At 42.8% G+C, this 19483-nt stretch overlaps 1 protein-coding gene across 7 annotated transcripts in view; it reads right to left on the minus strand.

Moving 5' to 3' along the window:
- NIN (ninein) overlaps positions 1-19483 on the minus strand; it is a 103364-nt gene that overhangs the window by 55239 nt on the left and 28642 nt on the right. For 6 of the 7 annotated variants that reach the window (XM_081511318.1, XM_081511319.1, XM_081511323.1 and 3 more), the window contains exons 5-6: positions 16151-16240; positions 14449-14618 (exon numbers count right to left, since the gene is read on the minus strand). In XM_081511318.1, coding sequence (XP_081367444.1) covers positions 14449-14618; positions 16151-16240 — 260 coding nt within the window. The remainder of the gene's footprint in view (positions 1-14448; positions 14619-16150; positions 16241-19483) is intronic. The other variant, XM_081511321.1, reaches the window with a different exon arrangement.

The following is a 19483-nucleotide window of genomic DNA, read 5'->3' on the forward strand; positions in this document are numbered from 1 at the left end:
ATCTTTGGAAAACAACCATGAACAGAACAAACAGTTCTTCTATCGTGAGGTTTATATGCTGATAGTCATGCAGACAAGAAAACAGAAAGCACAATATTGTAGTGTATTAAGTGCTATTGTTGAGGAGTTCAAGAATGGGTACCTAATTTAGGGTATCCTTCAGCCTTGGAAGTTCAGGGTAGACTTCCTGAAAGAAGCAAGATCTGACTGAGACCTGAGGGGTAAGCTGGAGACAGTCAAGTGGAAAGAAAGGAGCAGTGAATGTTTGCTGACCCATGAGACAATAATGAGACAGGTGTGTTTGTGGCACAATGAGGAGACAGAGGTGCAGCCCCAAACAGGTAGGCTAGAAAGCTCAAGTTAAAATGTACATTATCAGTGAATCGCTACATTAAAAACAGTGAAATTGATCTGCACTGGATCATTTTGCCCCTTATCATGCTATGTTCTACTGAGTCTTTTCCAAGTCACAGCATACAGGTGTAGTTTGTGTATTACACAAAAGCACCCAGGCCAGGACACCCGTCAGAACCAAAATCCAGCCCTTGCTCCACAAGCCAAGCATGGTACAAATCTGCTTCCAACCAGTGGCCATGAGTAGGTACACAGTGATCTTTGGCCTCATCAGCAGGCTTCCTAATTACTCTTGTTAGGAGGTTCTACAACCATCACAGTCAGGTAACCCTGTTGAGAAAAGTGTACCCCCCTTTTAAAACCTGCTGCTGTCTCAGCAAAGATCCAGCTTTATGAATGAAGCTACCTTTGATAACTGATGCAGAGAGTCGACTCACTGGAAAAGACCCTGATGCTAGGAAAGATTGAAGGCAAAAGGAGAAGGGGGCAGCAGAGAATGAGATGGTTAGTTAGATAGCATCACCAACTCAATGGACATGAATTTGAGCAAACTCCATAGTGGAGGACAGAGGAACCTGACGTGCTGCAGTCCCTGAGGTTGCAAAGAGTCGGACACGACTTAGTGACTGAACAACAGCCTTTGATAACACATAAATAACCAGCCCACTTTCCTTGGTGGCTGAACTGCACAAGGGGAACTTATTTCTTAGATTCTTGAAATGAACTCAACAGGAAAACAAACCTAATTAACTCTCGTCTCCAGAGCTTGGATTCCTCATGGCAGACAGTGCACAATCTAAAATTCTGAGGTTAAACGTTGATCCCTTTTAGTAACTTGTTCAAGTTGATATGAGGTGAAGTTCCTGCAGCCAACCTAGGCACATCTATTTTGTTCCTCTCTTCTTAACTGAAGGACAACCATCTACCAGGATTTCACAGCTCTATAATTCACTCAGAAAGATACTGCAGAGAGCACCAATTCAAAGAGCTCACCAAGATTTGCCACACTAACCTGAAACTCCAAACTGACAGTGCTGAGCATAAGTTATTCTTGCCATAGAGAGACATCCAAAGGCTATAACTCAAAATATAAAAGCTCACTACAACTCACAGATTACAACTCAAAATCACTAAAACAGATGATAAGTCTATGGACACAATGTGATTGGGCATAATGTGATTTTTACTTGATCATGATTACAATTTTATTGGCACACATTTCCACACCACAAACCTGACGAATGGATGATGTGTTGGGGAGTGGGGAGGGAGCAATGGAGGAAATAGACCTCCATAGATTTTTATCGCACTATTGTTTCTAGGCAGAATTCAATTGTTTTTATTTGTAAAGTATACATTTGTATGTCCCCTAATAAAAGCATCCTGCCTGTCTATCCCTCCACATTAATTTCCTCAAGCAACAGAGCAAATGACTTAAATGCTCATGTTATTGCAGCACGCAAAATGGTGAAAATTCATCATTCAGCATGTAAGTTGGAGACACCCTAAAATGAAAACCATTCATGCCACCTGAAAAAAATAAAGTAGGTTTCTGTGATCTAAGAACCATCAGTCAAAATAAAACCTATTGAATCACACATAGGGGGTGATTTTTAACAGCAGAAATGAAATGAGACATGGCAGGAGAATAGGTACCACTGGAAAAGCCCCTCCTGGGACAACAGTTGGAAAAATGCAAACACACAGCTTCAAAAAATGCTCGGCAACAATTCCTAATGCAACAAGGTGTGTGTCTTGCTATAGAGAAATGTATTTCTTACATTTTCTCACTTCTCAATTCATTAAAAATAGTGAACAATTAATTAGTTCAGGGGAGCAAGAGGCTCCAATGCACTATTTTCAAAATCTCATGAATGTATGCAACTGGGTGCCTCATCTGATTCCCTCTTCCCTGCCACCCCTTCTCCCTGATTCTCACGTCTGACTATTGAGGGTGGGAATCAGACTGCCACCTGGCTCTGAACCCAGTCTTACCTACTGGGTTTGAGCTTGAACAAATTTCTTAATCTCTTTTGCCTCAGTTTCTCCATCTATAAAATGGGAATAAAGTAGTACGTATTTCACAGAGCTGGGTAAAAATGTCTACAGTTGTGCCTGGCACTAAATAAGCAAATAAAACTTGATATTATTTTTCTTGGACATGTGTTTATGTAGTACATGTTAAATTTATATTTGCAGTTTCTTTTCATTACCATGTTTAAACTTAAAGGATTAATTTGATTGCCCTTGGGAGGTATTTGTTATTTATATAAATTTGTAAGAAAAATGCCAAGTCTCCAGCAGATATGCAAAGGATTCAGACAATTCACATAAGAGGCAACCCAATTAAATATGGGGAAAGGTTCATTTCAGTAGCATTCAGAGATGCATAAATTAAAACCAAGCAATTATTTTGTTCCCATTAAATTAGCCAAGTATTTAAGATATGACTCCTATTACCAACAAGGTTTTGATTTAAAGTAGGCCTGTTTGGGAAAGAAAATAAAATAGACCTATTGACGTTATTGGAAACAATACAAATGGATATTACTTTTTAGTAAACAAAATGACTTTATGTATCAAAAGCCATGAAAATGTTCACGCTTTCTGATCCAATTTCATATGATTTCTGATGGTAAAAGTAAAGTATTGAAAACAATTTAAAAACAATGGGGCATAAAGTATAACAACACATCATAATATAGTCATTATGTAATTATAAAACCATGTTGGAGCATGAAATACATCTGATGAAATGCTAAATGAAAGACCACAACAAAAATGCCATCAACACTATGCACTGGAAAAAAAAACATTTATACAATTAGACAAAGACTGGAAGGAAACAGAGACAATAAATATATATTTAGTTGAGGGAATGTGGGAAATAATTTCATTTCCTTTACTGTTGTAAATGTTGTTTATACCATATAAATAGGTACAACTTCACTACCTCTTTTGCCCCCCTGCCTTCCAATTCTCACTGAATGAATTCCCTGTGACCTGGGGGTGGGGGAAAAGGAAACTTCTGCCCCCTGGGTATGTACCACTCTGTTAGTCAGCAAGGTCCTCCTGCACTGTGAGTTGTGATTGAGAGACCAGGCTCAGTGGGAAGCCCAGGTGCTTCTAGGAGGTAAAAGCTGCTGATGCCAAGGCCTCCTAAACTTAGCATTAGCAGAGTGTGGGAAGATCAGGGACACTCATCTGAGACCTGCCTTGGAGACTGTGACCAGAGTCATCCAAAGAGACACCCTTCAGACAGCCTAACCAATGGCATCAGGTACAGCAATTTAAGTGATTTCACGCAAACTCTTAGGGTGACTGGTGACAAGGTAAGGAATAACTTATTTTAACATCTCCAGGGGTAACGGTTATCCAAGCATTTCTCTACGGCCCTGTGTAAGAAGCACCGATCCAGCTAAGACCAGCCCTGTTAGAAGGGGAGCAAACTTATCCTAAGGGCTACGTTTTCATCCCAAGACCACTTCAACTGGAGACTGAGTTTACCACCCAGATGTTGTGCTATGCTTCTTCTCAGTCTCCCCACAGGTCTGTTCCTTTAAGGGGAGATAAGCATATCACATAGTGGCTGAATTGCAATTTCAGGGGGTGAGGGTGGGAGGGAGCAGATCCAGTTCATTCACAGCTCATTCATTTTCATTCTCACTGCCTGGAACCAGTAGTTCCAACTGAAAAGCAGGGGGAGAGAGAGAGGAAGGCAGGTTAGAAGGGGGGTGTGGGGGGGGAATGGATTAGATCTCTTGACTACCGGAATACCATCAATAAAAAGAGTCATCACTCTGGAACCAGGTCCTTTAATTGCTGATGCTTTCCCCAGCAGTAAAGCCCGGCAGATAGCCTCCAGACACTGGTCTGCCCTGAGTGTTGGAAGGGAGGTAATCATGAACACCTCTGGAAAAGTGGGAGAGGAAGCAGTGGCAACTGCTGGGATGTGTTCTCCATACTAATTAATGAAAAAGGATTTTCAACTTCTTTCCTTGAAATCTTACAATAGTCTCTCACTGGAGAACGAATGGATATTAATAAATAAAAAAAAAAATCGTCCTGTGGGAGCCCAGCTATTCCTGACTCTGGAGGCAAAATGGTAGCTGGGGGAGACTGTCAGGGTGAAGCTCTGCCGCTCTGTCTGCAGAGTGGGGCTGACCATCCCCTCCCATAGGGACATGGAGGCGCATGGCCTGAGTCTTAGGAAATGTTAGCTCTTGTTAATATTTCAGCAAGAACAATGATGTGGTAAAGGGTTTAGGCTCCAGAGACAGATTCTTCACTTGTGGGCTATGCCAGACTGGGCCAGTTACTTAATCCCTGTGTGCCTCAGTTTCCCTAGGGGTAAGTGAATAACGGTACCTACCTCTGAGGGTGTGCTAGTATTTGGAAAGCACTTAAAACAGTGAATGCTACAAATTAAGTGCTAAGTGTCTGTGAAGTAAATAAATGTTATAGTTATTATTCCTACGACCTGGGTGTGCAACACTAGGACAAAGGCAGAGGAAAGAAATAGTAGACAGACCAGCATCAGCTTTAAGAACAAACCAGAAGAGACTCTGTAGAAACGACAGCTTTGAGCATGTTAGTTGTGATGAAGCAATCAACCTTTGATTCAGCATAGGAGCGAGGCCTCCTTGGGGCGCCTCCGCACTGAGAACAGTGTCCCCACAGCGGGCAGGGCTCAACATGTCATGTGTGCTGGCCAAAAGCCTCTGTGAGAGCGGACAGAGGGGAGATGGTCAGAAGCTGCCTGGCCCCAAAACAGCTGCTGCAGAAAGCAGCTCCCCCCCACACACATACACTTAAGCAGACAAAGGGAGTCCCGCACCCGCCCTTGGGCCGCGCAGCTCAGGCACGCTGGCCATTGTGGCCAGCTCCCAGGCTGTCCTACAGCTGAACGCCGGTGCCCCGCACAGGCGGGCCTTACAGGCGGCCCTGCTTTCAGGAATGTTTCCTTTGGAGGGACACCTGCTTTGCTGGACTACGGAGCAGATGGCCCGAGCCTCTGGGATCCTGGAGCTGCTAGCCCCGAGGCTGGGCCCAGCATCTGCAGCCCATGGGCCTGGCATGGCCCCTGACCACAATAGCCCAACCTCAGCCCCCAGCAGCCATCTGCTCAAGTGCAGACCTCTGTGCCCCTCAGAATGTACGGCTAATTAAAACGATTATGGCGCACACACGGGGCTATTCTTTCCCAGCAAAGGTTGCTGAGCTGAGCCGAGCTCAGCAGACTTAAGCAGATTTTTTTTTTTTTTTTTTGTGGAAAGGGGAAATTCTTGCAAGCCCAGAGAGAAGAGAAAGGAAATTTATTAAAGTAACAAAGCTCCCCCAACAAACTGAGCCATAGTATCCATTTTACAAGAACAGCACACTTAAGTAAGCACAGGAAGTCTCCACACAAAAACAGGATCAGGTTACGAGAATATTTATGATGGAAACCGTGGCACTTTAAAAAGTGTAGCATCTATGGCCTATTTAACTAACAATTCTAAATATTTATAAAGCTGTGGTGTGGGCAGGTACTGGAAACTAAGTGTGCCTAGCCAGGCTGCTACTATCCCTGCAGGGACACACTTTTGAGAACTTCATCTCTAGCTTTCCAGCATCTGAAGGTGAAGGGGCGATGAAGGGCGCCCTCACAGCCCCACACCCTAATCTCTTCACCCAGGGACAAGCTGCTCAGTTGCAGGGCTGTCACAACTAGAATGCAAATCAGTTCCTTTATCTTTAAAAGCAATTAAAAGCTACAAGTAAGTGCTGGGGATAACAAGAATTAATGTATGACTTTTAAATGCATGCACATTTAGAGAAGTCCTGCTGCAATGCCAAACAGCCTGCAGTACTGCCAGTGTGAAGAAATGCTGAATTGAAAGGAGTCTGAGCCTTAAGCCTTTTCTACCAAGTTTGGGTACTGGTTTCAGTTCACTGGATTTTAAAGTCCTTAAAGGAGAAGGATTCTTTCATACATCTGCTTGTGGTATCCTGCTCATCAGAGTCACTCTCAGATAGTGGATACTGCTTTCCAATTTGAAAAATACTTTTTAATGCTATAGTTGGAAAAATGTTACTATTATCACTTAAATTAACTTGTTAATTTTTTTTGAAGTGTTGTCGATTCTATTTTCTAGTTAGAAAATAAGTATTAGAAATTGTTGACCTGGAAAGAAGTGAGAATGAGGGCTGGATTCCAAAGGAACCTCCTCTGTGATGAAGTCAGGAGGACTTATCAGAACAGCAAAACCTGAAAGCTGCGTCTATGTTAGAATGAAAGTATCTTATTAGCTTTGAAGGGGTGTCTTTATATCACTTTTAATTGATCTATATTTGCATCTTGAATGAGTGTTTCATCTCTGAGAATAGCCAGATGATCTAATAATACTCAAGAAATATGAAGGGAATCACTGGAATTCCACGAATAAGGAAACCTCTCCTGATAATCTCACATCGTTTGATGGAAGCAAATGGCATCAGTAATGAAACTGCTTATTTTATCAAAGACTAGAACAAAAAATGTAACAGGCGAGGAACTGAAAAATAGGTTTGACTACCAAAGCTCTTAGCAGAACTTCTTAAGTTACTAAGAAGCTTGCTCCAAAATTAAATATCTGCTCTATACAACACAAATGAATAATTCATGGAGTTCAACTACAAAGTTATGCATATATGAAAATGAACATAAGGAGAATTTAAGTCAGTTTCGCACTTCTTGAAGAAGTTTGATTTTATGGAGGGTACCCTGCTTATTTAACTTATATGCAGAGTACATCATGAGAAACGCTGGGCTGGAAGAAACACAAGCTGGAATCAAGATTGCTGGGAGAAATATCAATAACCTCAGATATGCAGATGACACCACCCTTATGGCAAAAAGTGAAGAAGAACTAAAGAGCCTCTTGATGAAAGTGAAAGAGGAGAGTGTAAAAGTTGGCTTAAAGCTCAATGTTCAGAAAACTAAGATCATGGCATCTGGTCCCATCACATCATGGGAAATAGATGGGGAAACAGTGGAAACAGTGTCAGACTTTATTTTTTTGGGCTCCAAAATCACTGCTGATGGTGAATGCAGCCATGAAATTAAAAGATGCTTACTCCTTGGAAGGAAGGTTATGGCCAACTTAGATAGCATATTTAAAAGCAGAGACATTACTTTGCCAACAAAAGTCCGTCTAGTCAAGGCTATGGTTTTTCCAGTGGTCACGTATGGATGTGAGAGTTGGATGGTGAAGAAAGCTGAGTGCCGCAGAATTGATGCTTTTGAACTGTGGTGTTGGAGAAGACTCTTGAGAGTCCCTTGGACTGCAAGGAGATCCAATCAATCCATCCTAAAGGAGATCAATCCTGGGTGTTCATTGGAAGGACTGATGTTGAAGCTGAAACTCCAATACTTTGGCCACCTCATGCGAAGAGTTGACTCATTGGACAAGACCCTAATGCTGGGTAGGATTGGGAGCAGGAGGAGAAGGGGACAACAGAGGATGAGATGGTTGGATGGCATCACTGACTCGATGGACATGGGTTTGGGTAGACTCCGGGAGTTGGTGATGGACAGAGAGGCCTGGCGTGCTGCAATTCATGGGGTCGCAAAGAGTGGGACACAACTGAGCGACTGAACTGAACTGAACATCAGTGTTGGGGTGTTGGGGTTCTTCATTTCTGTTTTTGGTTTTAAACCACCACCACCACTCATTCTCCTACTCCCACAGTCCTGACACAAAGGCTTGATTTAATGTCCATTCTCAGCTGAATGAAGCAATTGGCTTTAACTTTTCTCTCAGGTCCTCACTTAAACTGCAAGGTTTTGACTTACACTCCTATTGTCTGCAATTGAAGAAATCATTGTTTAAAGCCTCTGGCTCATGATAAGAATCTTACTAGACCCGATTTATACCCTGTGGAGGAAAACAGTTAACAAGGTGTCCCGTGTTTTGAACGAGGGCAGAAAACAAAGTGGCCCTGCTCCAATTGTATCAATTGTCAACCTTTTCCACTACATCTGAATAAGAGAGAATAGAACCAAGAATTAGTTTTGCTTTTCTCCCCCGCTTCCAGCTACACTTAGGAGAAAAGGGAATATAAAATTCAAGGTTAGTTCAGTAGCCACTGCATATCTGCATATAAGGGAAGTGGGGTGGGTATGTACTCTTGGAATCTAAAAACTCACCTGCTTCTTCACAAAGTAAAGCAAAAACTTCCACCACCAAAACCTTCTCATTAATCATGCCTTACGTTGGAATCAAGAAAGTGCCCTTTGTTAGTCTGGATTAATTCAGAATAGAATGTCCAACTGAACTGCCTTGAATGAAAATGATCCTATGAACAAAGAAAAGTCACCATTTTCCTTTCAATACCCCAGAAGAGAGGTCAGACTCCCAAGGGATCTATCTGTCAGATAAACACACTAAATTGAAAGGTGAATGCACATCTCAACCTGATGGTGGAACCTACCATCACTTGCGAACTAGCACATTTGGGCTTCAGGGTTTCTAAGTGAAATTCTAAAATATCATTTTAGTGCTAAAAAATTTAGCAAGATTACAGTGGTCCTTCCCTATGCAATGGCTTTATGGCCTTGTAAAGTAAACTTGGTAGGGGAGGCATGCTTAACAGTTAGGTTAGGTATTTTCGGCTTCATCAGGAAAGAATCAAATCGCCTGAATAAAACTGGGGGAAGGTAGGATGTGGATGATTAAAATGTTGACAATTTATGCTAGGGTTTTACCTTATGTGAACTGAAACAAAAGTCAAACACAACCCCAAACACCTCATAACAAGGTGTTATAACTCACAGAACTCATGTATTCTATGCAAAGGATGAGGCCAAAATGTGATCCCATAGTCACAACATGGGTTCTCACTCAAGGCACAACATCACAATGGTTGGTGCACCATGAATGGTCATGGGGGCAGTTCCAAACTGCTGTAACTAAAGATGCCTGGATCTTCGCATGTAACTTATATTAAAAAATTTATGTGCTTGAAAGCAATCTCAACCGTAACATCAGGCTTCCCTGGTAGCTCAGACCTTAAGGAATCTGCATGCAATGTAAGAGACTCAGGTTCAATCCCTGGGTTGGGAAGATCCCCTGGAGTAGGAAATGGCAACCCACTCCAGTATTCTTGCCTGGAAAATTCCATGGACAGAGGAGCCTGGCAGGCTACAGTCCACAGGGTCGTAAGGAGTCGGACACAACTGAGTGACTAACACACACACCACAACATCACTCTCGCTTGCCAGCATCTGTTTTCTTAGGTGGGAGGAAAATGGTGGAGTTACAGGTAGACCTCAGAGAATTGTGGCTACTGAGAATTACCTATAAATCTGTTGTACATATGGGAGAAGGCCTTCCAAATAAGGATGCAAAAAGGACACTGTGCATAACTAGACCAAGAGCCTAGGAATGAAATGTCAACCCTTAGCAATACCCCTACTCTGGAGCAACCCTAGAGGGAAACTGTGTGTGTGTGTGTGTGTGTGTGTGTGTGTGTGTGTTTGTGTGTATGTTAGTTGCTCAGCCATATCTGACTCTTTGCGACATCATGGACTGGGGCCCCACTAGGCTCCCATGTCCATGGAATTCTCCAGGCAAGAATACTGGAGTGGGTTGCCATTTCCTTCTCCAGAGATCTTCCAAACCCAAGGATTGAACCTGGGTCTCCTGCATTGCAGGCAGATTCTTTACCATCTGAGCCACCAGGGAAACAGGGTAGGGATTATTGTTTATTCCTTCAGATGACTGTTTGCTAACATATCTCTACAGGATGAGTTCCTAGAAGGAAACAAGCCACCCTGAGGCTAGCATTTAGAGGTGACTTGTGACACCATAGCTTTAGTGACTATGCCAAAGCCTTTGACTGTGTGGATCACAATAAACTGTGGAAAATTCCGAAAGAGATGGGAATACCAGACCACGTGACCTGTCTCTTGAGAAATCTGCATGCAGCTCAGGAAGCAACAGTTAGAACTGGACATGGAACAACAGACTGGTTCCAAGTAGGAAAAGGAGTACGTCAAGGCTGTATATTGTCACCCTGCTTATTTAACTTATATGCAGAGTACATCATGAGGAATGCTGGGCTGGATGAAGCACAAGCTGGAATCAAGATTGCTGGGAGAAATATCAATAACCTCAGATATGCAGGTGACACCACCCTTATGGCAGAAAGTGAAGAAGAACTAAAGAGCCTCTTGATGAAAGTGAAAGAGGAGAGTGAAGAAGTTGGCTTAAAGCTCAACATTCAGAAAACTAAGATCATGGCATCCAGCCCCATCACTTCATGGCAAATAGATGGGGAAACAGTAGAAACAGTGGCTGACTTTATTTTGGGGGGCTCCAAAATCACTGCAGATGGTGACTGCAGCCATGAAATTAAAAGACGCTTACTCCTTGGAAGGAAAGTTATGACCAATCTAGACAGCATATTAAAAAGCAGAGACGTTACTTTGCCAACAAAGATCCATCTAGTCAAGGCTAGGGTCTTTCCAGTAGTCATGTATGGATGTGAGAGTTGGACTATAAAGAAAGCTGAACGCTGAAGAATTGATGCTTTTGAACTGTGGTGTTGGAGAAGACTCTTGAGAGTCCCTTGGACTGCACAGAGATCCAACCAGTCCATCCTAAAGGAGATCAGTCCTGGGTATTTATTAGAAGAACTGATGTTGAAGCTGAAACTCCAATACTTTGGCCACCTGATGCGAAGAGCTGACTCATTTGAAAAGACCCTGATGCTGGGAAAGATTGAGGGCAGGAGGAGAAGGGGACGACAGAGGATGAGATGGTTGGATGGCGTCACCGACTCAATGGACATGAGTTTGGGTAAACTCTAGGAGTTGGTGATGGACAGGGAGGCCTGGTGTGCTGCTGTCCATGGAGTCGTAAAGAGTCGGACATGACTGAGCGACTGAATTGAACTGTGGCACTGTTCCATTCTACTGCCCACCTCCCCAAACTGCTTAAAAAAAGGGGATAATTACTTGATTCATCCTAGAGCTGAAAACTATTCTCCTGTTGGGTAATAATAGCAGGACTTCCTCATTATTGAACTTCTGATAACAGATTCAGGTCCTGTGGTCTTCATCAAAAAAAAAGAAAAAGAAAACTCTCAAATCACTTTAGAAGAAAAAATGAGGCTTGTCTGAGGACAGGAAAAACTTCAGTTTAAGGGCAAGCCAGGAATCCCTGTGCCAGGGCCCAGGAGTCAAAGAAACCTACACCAAAGCAGACCTGTCTCTAGCTCCCCATCTGACTGCTCCTCATGAAATAGTCATGTCACAGGAGACCCAGCCCACTCCTGCCTTTAATACTGCAAAGCCACACAGAAATATGAGTCCCTGATAACAAACATACCCAGGAAAGAAATTCTTAACAACCAAGGGCAGGAGACAAAAGGGCAACCAAGAGGAAGAAAAAAGAAACCAGGAGTACAATAAAGAACTCCTGACAGAACGGCTATCATCAAAAAATCCACGAACAACAAATGCTGGAGAGGGTGTGGAGAGAAGGGAACCCTCTTGCACTGTTGGGGGGAATGTAAACTGGTACAGCCATGATGGAGAACAGTGTGGAGGTTCCTTAAAAAACTGAAAATAGAGCTACCATATGACCCTGCAATCCCACTCCTGGGCATATATCAAGAGGAAAACATCTGAAAGGAAACATGAACTCCAATGTTCCCTGCAGCACTGTTTAAGAAAGCCAAGACACAGAAGCAACCTAAATGTCCATCGACAGAGGAAAGGATAAAGAAGATGTGGTACATATACACAATGGAATATCACTCAGCCATTTAAAAGAATGAAATAATGCCATTTGCAGCAACACGGATGGACCTGGACAGTGTCATACTGAGTGAAGTAAGTCAGACAGAGAAGGAGAACTATCCTATGATATCTCTTATAGGTGGAAACTAAAAAGGAATGATACAAATGAACTTACAAAACAGAAAGAGACTCACAGCCTTAGAAAACAAACTTATGGTTGCCAGGGGGAAGGGACAGTTAGGGACTTTGGGAAGGACATGTACACACTGCTATATTTAGAATGGATAATCAATGGAATAAGTAACCATTTAATTTCTTAGCACCAAATAACAGTACCTCAGTACTGAAAACAGTTGGAGAAAGGAGATACTAGACTTAAAAGTGTTTTCCAAATAAGAAAATCTTCCCCCATCAAGTGTGGAGCCCTATTTTAACCAATTATTTTTTTCACAGAGAACTATCTCAGATACATTCCACACTAGTTAGGGCTATGAAACAGGTTTAATATTGTAATTTTGATACCCTTCCTGACAGCAAGATAAAAATTACAAACACTGCAGTAACTGAAGTATGTAAATTACTTGCTTACCTGAAATAGTAAATGGAATACTTGTGAGTGCAAGTCTATGTGTTTTACTGTGGAAAGGGCCCTATCTAAATTTTCAAAGTGACCCAAGAAAGGGTCTAAAACCAACTGAACCAAGATGGATAGAGGTCTCTGCCCCAGACCCATGGGCCCCCAGTGCTGAGATGTTTTAGTAGCATCCTTGTTGCTTCTCATGGTCTTTCTGTTTTCAGCCATCACCTCTCACCCACACTATTCACACCACTTTTGTGGTTTCTATCTATCTTACCCACTCCAGCTGCTTTTCTTCTTCTCTTCTCACTCGCATTTCTGCCACTGCTCCTTCACTTCTATTGTGAGGACAGGTATCACTTGATTCTAAAAAGCAGTGTGAGCCTCTTCTGGTTTGCACACCAGTCACGTGTCTTCTAAATTGCAGCACTTGTGGTTGGTTTCATTTCTGCTCAATACTGGGACTCTCTCTGGTTACCTTTGGGTTTGTGGGTATTCTAGAAAGTTGAAGATGCAGGGTATCTGCTTGCTGGGAACATTATTGGAGCAAGCTTCTCGTAGATATCAGCAAGCTGAACATGAAAGTTAATGGCAACAAACACATACTCCTTGCTAAACCTATGATCTACAGATGACTTTCAGGAAGTTGAGGCTCTTTTGTCTCTTTTCCAGCTTATATGAGCATCTGAAATATCTGCATCCCCAGACAAAGCTGGGATTTGCAAGAAATATTTAGAGCTTGCTCAGCATGGCACTTTCAATCATGTTCTATAAATGGGATGCTGGTAAATGAGCCATAAAGAAAAAAAAAAGAAAATGCCATTGCTTCTTCCTTATTGGTAGATTATAGCAAAATGTAAAATGAAAAGAGGGAGATGAGGGAAGCAGAGGGATCTCTGATTGCTGGGGAGTCAGATCCGCCTGGGGGCGACAGAACTGATAAGAATCCTGGCAATTGCTGAGCCCTGCGACAAGGACAAAGTTGCAAAGCTGCTTTGCTGCTGCTGCTGCTAAGTCGCTTCAGTCGTGTCCGACTCTGTGCGACCCCATAGACGTCAGCCCACCGGGCTCAGCCGTCCCTGGGATTCTCCAGGCAAGAACACTGGAGTGGGTTGCCATTGCCTTCTCCAATGCATGAAAGTAAAAAGTGAAAGTGAAGTCGCTCAGTCGTGTCCGACTCTTAGTGACCCCATGGACTGCAGCCCACCAGGCTCCTCCATCCATGGGATTTTCCAGGCAAGAGTACCGGAGTGGGGTGCCATTGCCTTCTCCGAAAGCTGCTTTACCCCACCACAAAAGATAAGATGCTGGCCCCTGAAATGCCTGAAAACTGCTTTTACTTCTTACCTGTCACTGCAGCTGTTTTATAGTTTGCGGGGAGGGAGCTGATTAGCTTTTTACGTAACTAAAAATAACAGTGCCGTGGAGGAGAGAGATATTCCCAAGAAGAGCTAGAAGTGGCAGACCTCAGATAATATAAAAACAACTGAATTAAAAACTGTACATACATAAAACATGCACAGAAACATCAGCTCTTCAAAAGCTGAAACAGAGATTAAACATATAAACAATAGAAAAAGCAGTCATAGATATCCAAAAGGCAAGTAATAAGATTAGCATGTAGTTGAAAAAAAGTGGCTGAGAAAAGCCATAAACCCCTCAGTCCTCCTGTGTTTGCACCACAAGGGTGTGGGTACCCACAGGTCTGCACACCTGTGGTCCAGATGGATGTGTCTGTCCAATTTCTTACCTCGCTGTGCTCACTGGCTGGGATGTGTGAAGGCTGTGCTTCTTCATTGAGTGGCTCAATGACAGTCACCTCTGCAAACTCCTCCACGGATTCTTGAAATTCGGGTAAAGATCTGCGTCCGTAACGCTTCCCACCTCTAACATATTTGGGCTGAGCTTCGAGAGTGCAGTCTGGGCAAGGAGACAAGAGTTGAGGCCACATTACAAGACAATCTCAGTCCCTATCTTACATTCCCAGCCTTTGGACACAGCCTCTTCTATACCAGCCCCAAAATAAACCACCACTGTTTGCCAGTTGCAGTGGATGTGGGCGTCCATGAGCCAGCAGGTCAGATGCAGAGCACAGCTTCTAATTCCGAATGATTTATAGTACCCCGAGCAGATCTCAGCATATGGTGGGAGAGATGCAGAGCTCACAGCGAGGAATTTGCTTAAAACTATGGAATTAAGATCAGGACAAAGCAAGCAGTCATATTTGTTCTTCTGTTTATCAAGCTCTGTTCACAGACAGAGGGGAAGGTAGAGGGAGGGATCATACCACCAAAGAGGCACATTGGAGAATGATGATAAAATGAACACTCTATCAGCACTGTAAAGGTAGCATTCACACCAGTTAGTCTGGAACACACCCCTCTTATACCTCAGTGACTCCTTTGTTAACCATCCCACTTTCTGATCCATCAGACAAGCAAGATGAGAGAACAAAGAAACTGACACAGTGCATCCTAATCAATTAATGACAGCTCATTGCTTACATGAAACTTGGCATCAAAATCTCATTATAAAATTAAAAGCTGTGGAATAAAACAGCAAATGCAAAACTGCATTAAGAAAATGATATATTCTTTTTTCTTCATGAGCTTTGTGTATTGCAAAATAAAAAAGAATGTGCATATAAAGGGAGAGTCATCTCCTGACCTTGAAGAAGGGCTTCAGCATTCTGCAGAACATGTCTCAGGTTCAACCTTCACCACCTTCACCGTCATCACCACCTTCACCACCACCACAACCATCACCACGACCACCACCATCACCACACACTAATCTTCCTCTACAATGGTAGCTTTAAAGCAATAATACTTCACTCATTACGAATGTCAAATTAGAGATAGACTTTTTTTTTAGCATCTTGAACAGAATTAGGAGAATAAAATATTCCATTAAATATAAGACTGGCAATGCTTTGATTTCAGTTCTTATCACCCACATAGACATGCTGTCTCTCTGGAGAACATATGTGTTCTGTTTGAACATGACAGCCTTAACAAGGTATGTCTGAACTCAGACATGTAGATTTTTAGGTAAGGGCTGTACACATATCAACAAAACTAGGGTAGATGATTAGATAAGAACTAAGAAAATAAAACCCTACTCCTTAACATGAAAATGTTAAGGGGTAGCCGTTACTTGGAAGCTTCCCTGGGAGGACTGGTGATCCTATGTGACTAACTCTGTCCTCACTTCCCCAGGCCCTTTTCCTGGGATAAGCTCTGATTTCACAAATGTGGTCAGAAACATCCTGAAAATGCTCAGCAAAGCTCAGAGTGAAGTATTTATGCTTGTTCTATAAATTCTAGCGATATTTATATCCAGCTTTTTCAAAGTCCCAGCCAAGTCACTTTATTAGGTCGACTGATTCTCTTACAGGAAGTGTTCAAGCATACATAATTTATACTGAAAGGCACATGCATATTTGAAGGTACCTTTTATCAGAAGGGAGTGTGTCAGCTTGTGAGCATTCAGGAGCGGCCCAGACACCCGAGCTACTTGTTGGCAGCTGACACCCACAGATGCTAGTCAGATAAGAGGCAATGTAGAACCATCCTTAATTTATTACATATTCTTAAATTTTAGTGAAGGACAAAAAGATACACCATTTAGTGACGCTGGGGGCTTAGAAAAAATTAAAGGGAAAATGTAAAACATCAGAAAATGGAACATGGGATTTTCCCACTATGAGACGATATTCACAGTCTGGGGAAGGAAGTGACAAAGGAACTCTTAATATACACTGTACTTTTTCAGAGGAAAAAAAGCAGTGAGACAAAGCCACTGTTTCAAACAAAAAAACAAAAACCAAAAAAAAAAAATCCCACTGTGATTTAATCTAAAACCCATCTGTGGATAAAATGGTTCCCTAGTTAGTGAAAGTGTTAGTCACTCAGTCGTGTATGACTCTTTGCAACCCCATGGACTGTATGCTGCCAGGCTCCTCTGTCCGTGGGATTCTCCAGGCAAGAGTACTGGGGTGGGTTGCCATTCCCTTTTCCAGGGGATTTTCCTGACCCAGGGATCGAACCCAGGTCTCCTGCATTACAGGCAGATTCTTTACCATCTGAGCCACCAGGGAAGCCCTAGTTGTTTACCACTAAATATCTCATGCTGTGTAGGGAGCAGTGGTCGATTTGAAACAGTTTTTTTTCTACACAATGAAAGGTAATACATAGATTGTGAAACACCAGGGATCCTTTGGTGTTTTATTTATATACGTACTTATTTTTGCATTTTTTTTTGCATTATTTTTGCATTAAAGAAACTTTAATTTTTAAGTTAATTTTACATTTTAATTATAAAAACCAATTCTCAGTAAACTCTAAGTTAATATCTTTCACAGACTGTACATACATCACAAAGTCAATTTCTAGAGAAATCTATTAAAATATAATATCTTTTAGGAATAAAGATATTAACACAGCAAAGGAAAAATGAAGTATTAAAGTTTCCTCATAAGAAATTTCACAAATCATCCATACAATAAAGTATCAGACTAATCACATCAATTAAAAACAATTACATTTTAGACTTAACATACTCACATATCCTTTTTCTGTTTAGAGCATCAACCTCATTGTACTTACAAAACAAGAAGGGGAAGAAAGACATTAAATGTAAGCAGGTCTAGAGAGAACATTCACGGCCAACAGTCATGGCTGTGTTAAGGGTTTGAAAACTCCAATATTCTCCTTATTCATCTCAAGCAGGGCTTTACAAGTTTTCAGCAGCAGTCCACCAAAAAGGAGGCCTTAGTGGGGGTTTCAAGACATTCTTGCTCACTGAAACTAAAGAACATCTTGCCCCTTCCTTACCATGCCCAAGATAGACTTGCCAAACCACAGCCCTGGGGCAAAGTTTCTTTACTTTAGGAGCACATCTAGATGTAATGTACATAATCTTTTCTATGTCAGATAATACATGGTCATTTAACCTATTAAGAAGTGAAATTATGTACATATAGCTTCCTTTAACCTAAGTGTAAGTAACTGCTCCAATCATGAGCTCCGAGGAGGGACATGAAATATCAGTGGGGGAGAGGGTGTGTGGGGAAATAAAGGAATGCTTTTACTTTCAGTGTTTCAGTTCCTTGAATGTATATTTAGATTCTACCTGGAGTGTCAAGCTTGTGAGCCATTTTCCCTTCTTTCCTATTTTCCATTTCCCCTATTTGGCATCACTACATAAAAGTACAAGTGAGCTTTGAAGGAAAGCAGACAAGCCTACACTGCCTAGAGGAGTCTTGGACTCCTGGAGCTTCTGGAGAGCTCATGATGAGATGTAACAAGAAGAGAAACTCCAAGGCTGTGACAATGTTCACTTTCCAGGATCAGGATGAACCACAGTGCACACATTTAATGTGACCAGAAGGTCTCGTGCTCACAGTAAAAGAAAAATTGAAATACAAAGTTAATGAGAATGACCACTTGGAACAGGCTAGCTGCAGGCAGAGAAAACAACCAACAGCCACCCACCCCCACTCCCTTCTCCCTCGAACTGAGCAGGGCAGTGTGCACTCTGTGCTCTCTCCCAGAACTGCCCCAGTCACCTGTGTGATGCGAATGGCCACTTGGAACACTCAGTTCTTGCAATGGCCAAAGACAAAGCAATGAGGACCCAAGAGGAAGCTGAAATGGTTACCCGAAAGCCTAAACACTATTTATTCCATCAATACTTTTCATGAAAAACACTAGCTTAGGACCTGGGATGAAGTGCCATCCACAGTACATACATGGGAAGTTAGAGCAGAGTTTCAGAGATGCACTCTAGTATTAGCTGGATTCATCTAACTTATAAATACCAGACATCAGCCATGGCAGAGCATTCTGTTGTAGTCGTTGAGGGATAAGATGGCTATTTTATCACTTTTTGATTCAAACTTCCCTTTTCCCTGAGATGACCTGAGGATATTTCCAGGATGAAGAAGAAAGCTACGCCTTTGTGGTGCTGATCTTATTTTGGAATTGCTCCTGCAATCTCTGGCTTCCTGCCTCCTTAACCTGGGAATTCATTCCCAGAGATCCTATCCCTTCTAATGGACCTAGGGACAGGGGGATCGTCTGAGACCCTCTAGACTACATTTCTGCTGACCTCACGGGATTCCTGAAACTCTTTTGAAGATAAAGCAGGTATAAACCTCAGGACAAGCCTCCCCCTACCACCCCACCCCACAAAGCTTCCCAGGAAGAGGCAGTGGTGCAGCAAACGAGCACACCCCCCCCCACCGTGCATCCCACCTCCTCGACCACTCTGACACACTGCTGCACGGGGAGCACACAGTCAGAGTGCAAGCGCACACCCGATACTACACAAGAGAAAAGGGAAGAGAAGAAGCAAAGTGGAGAACAACCCAGAGAGAGGAAGACACAGGGACAGAAAGAGAACCAACAGCAAAGGAAGCGGGTGAGAGACAGAAGCAGGGCAGAGAGCTAGAGGCCGACGGAGGGCCGACGGAGGGCTGGGAGAGAGGAAGCAGGAAGAATTGATGGGTTGGGGTCCAACAGGCAGAGGAAGAACAAGTGAGAGGCCAAGAAAAAGAGGAGAGGAGGGTAGAGGAGAGCGGGAGAGATGGAAAAAAAAAAGGGATGGAGAGGGAGATGTTCCAAGGAAGGGAGGGGGAAAAAAGAGACACCTGGAAAGCCTTGGGACATTATATCCATTCCTTCTGCCTCCCAGTGCAACCCCACCTCTGAAGAGACCATCTGCAGGCAGGGTCCTCACCCCCCATTTTTGTGTCCACACAGCCCGTTCCAAGGCAGCTGCTT

The sequence above is a fragment of the Giraffa tippelskirchi genome, chromosome 7 (assembly GCF_054371585.1).
Source record: "Giraffa tippelskirchi isolate mGirTip1 chromosome 7, T2T-mGirTip1v1.2.pri, whole genome shotgun sequence".
NCBI classification, from domain to species: Eukaryota; Metazoa; Chordata; class Mammalia; order Artiodactyla; family Giraffidae; genus Giraffa; species Giraffa tippelskirchi.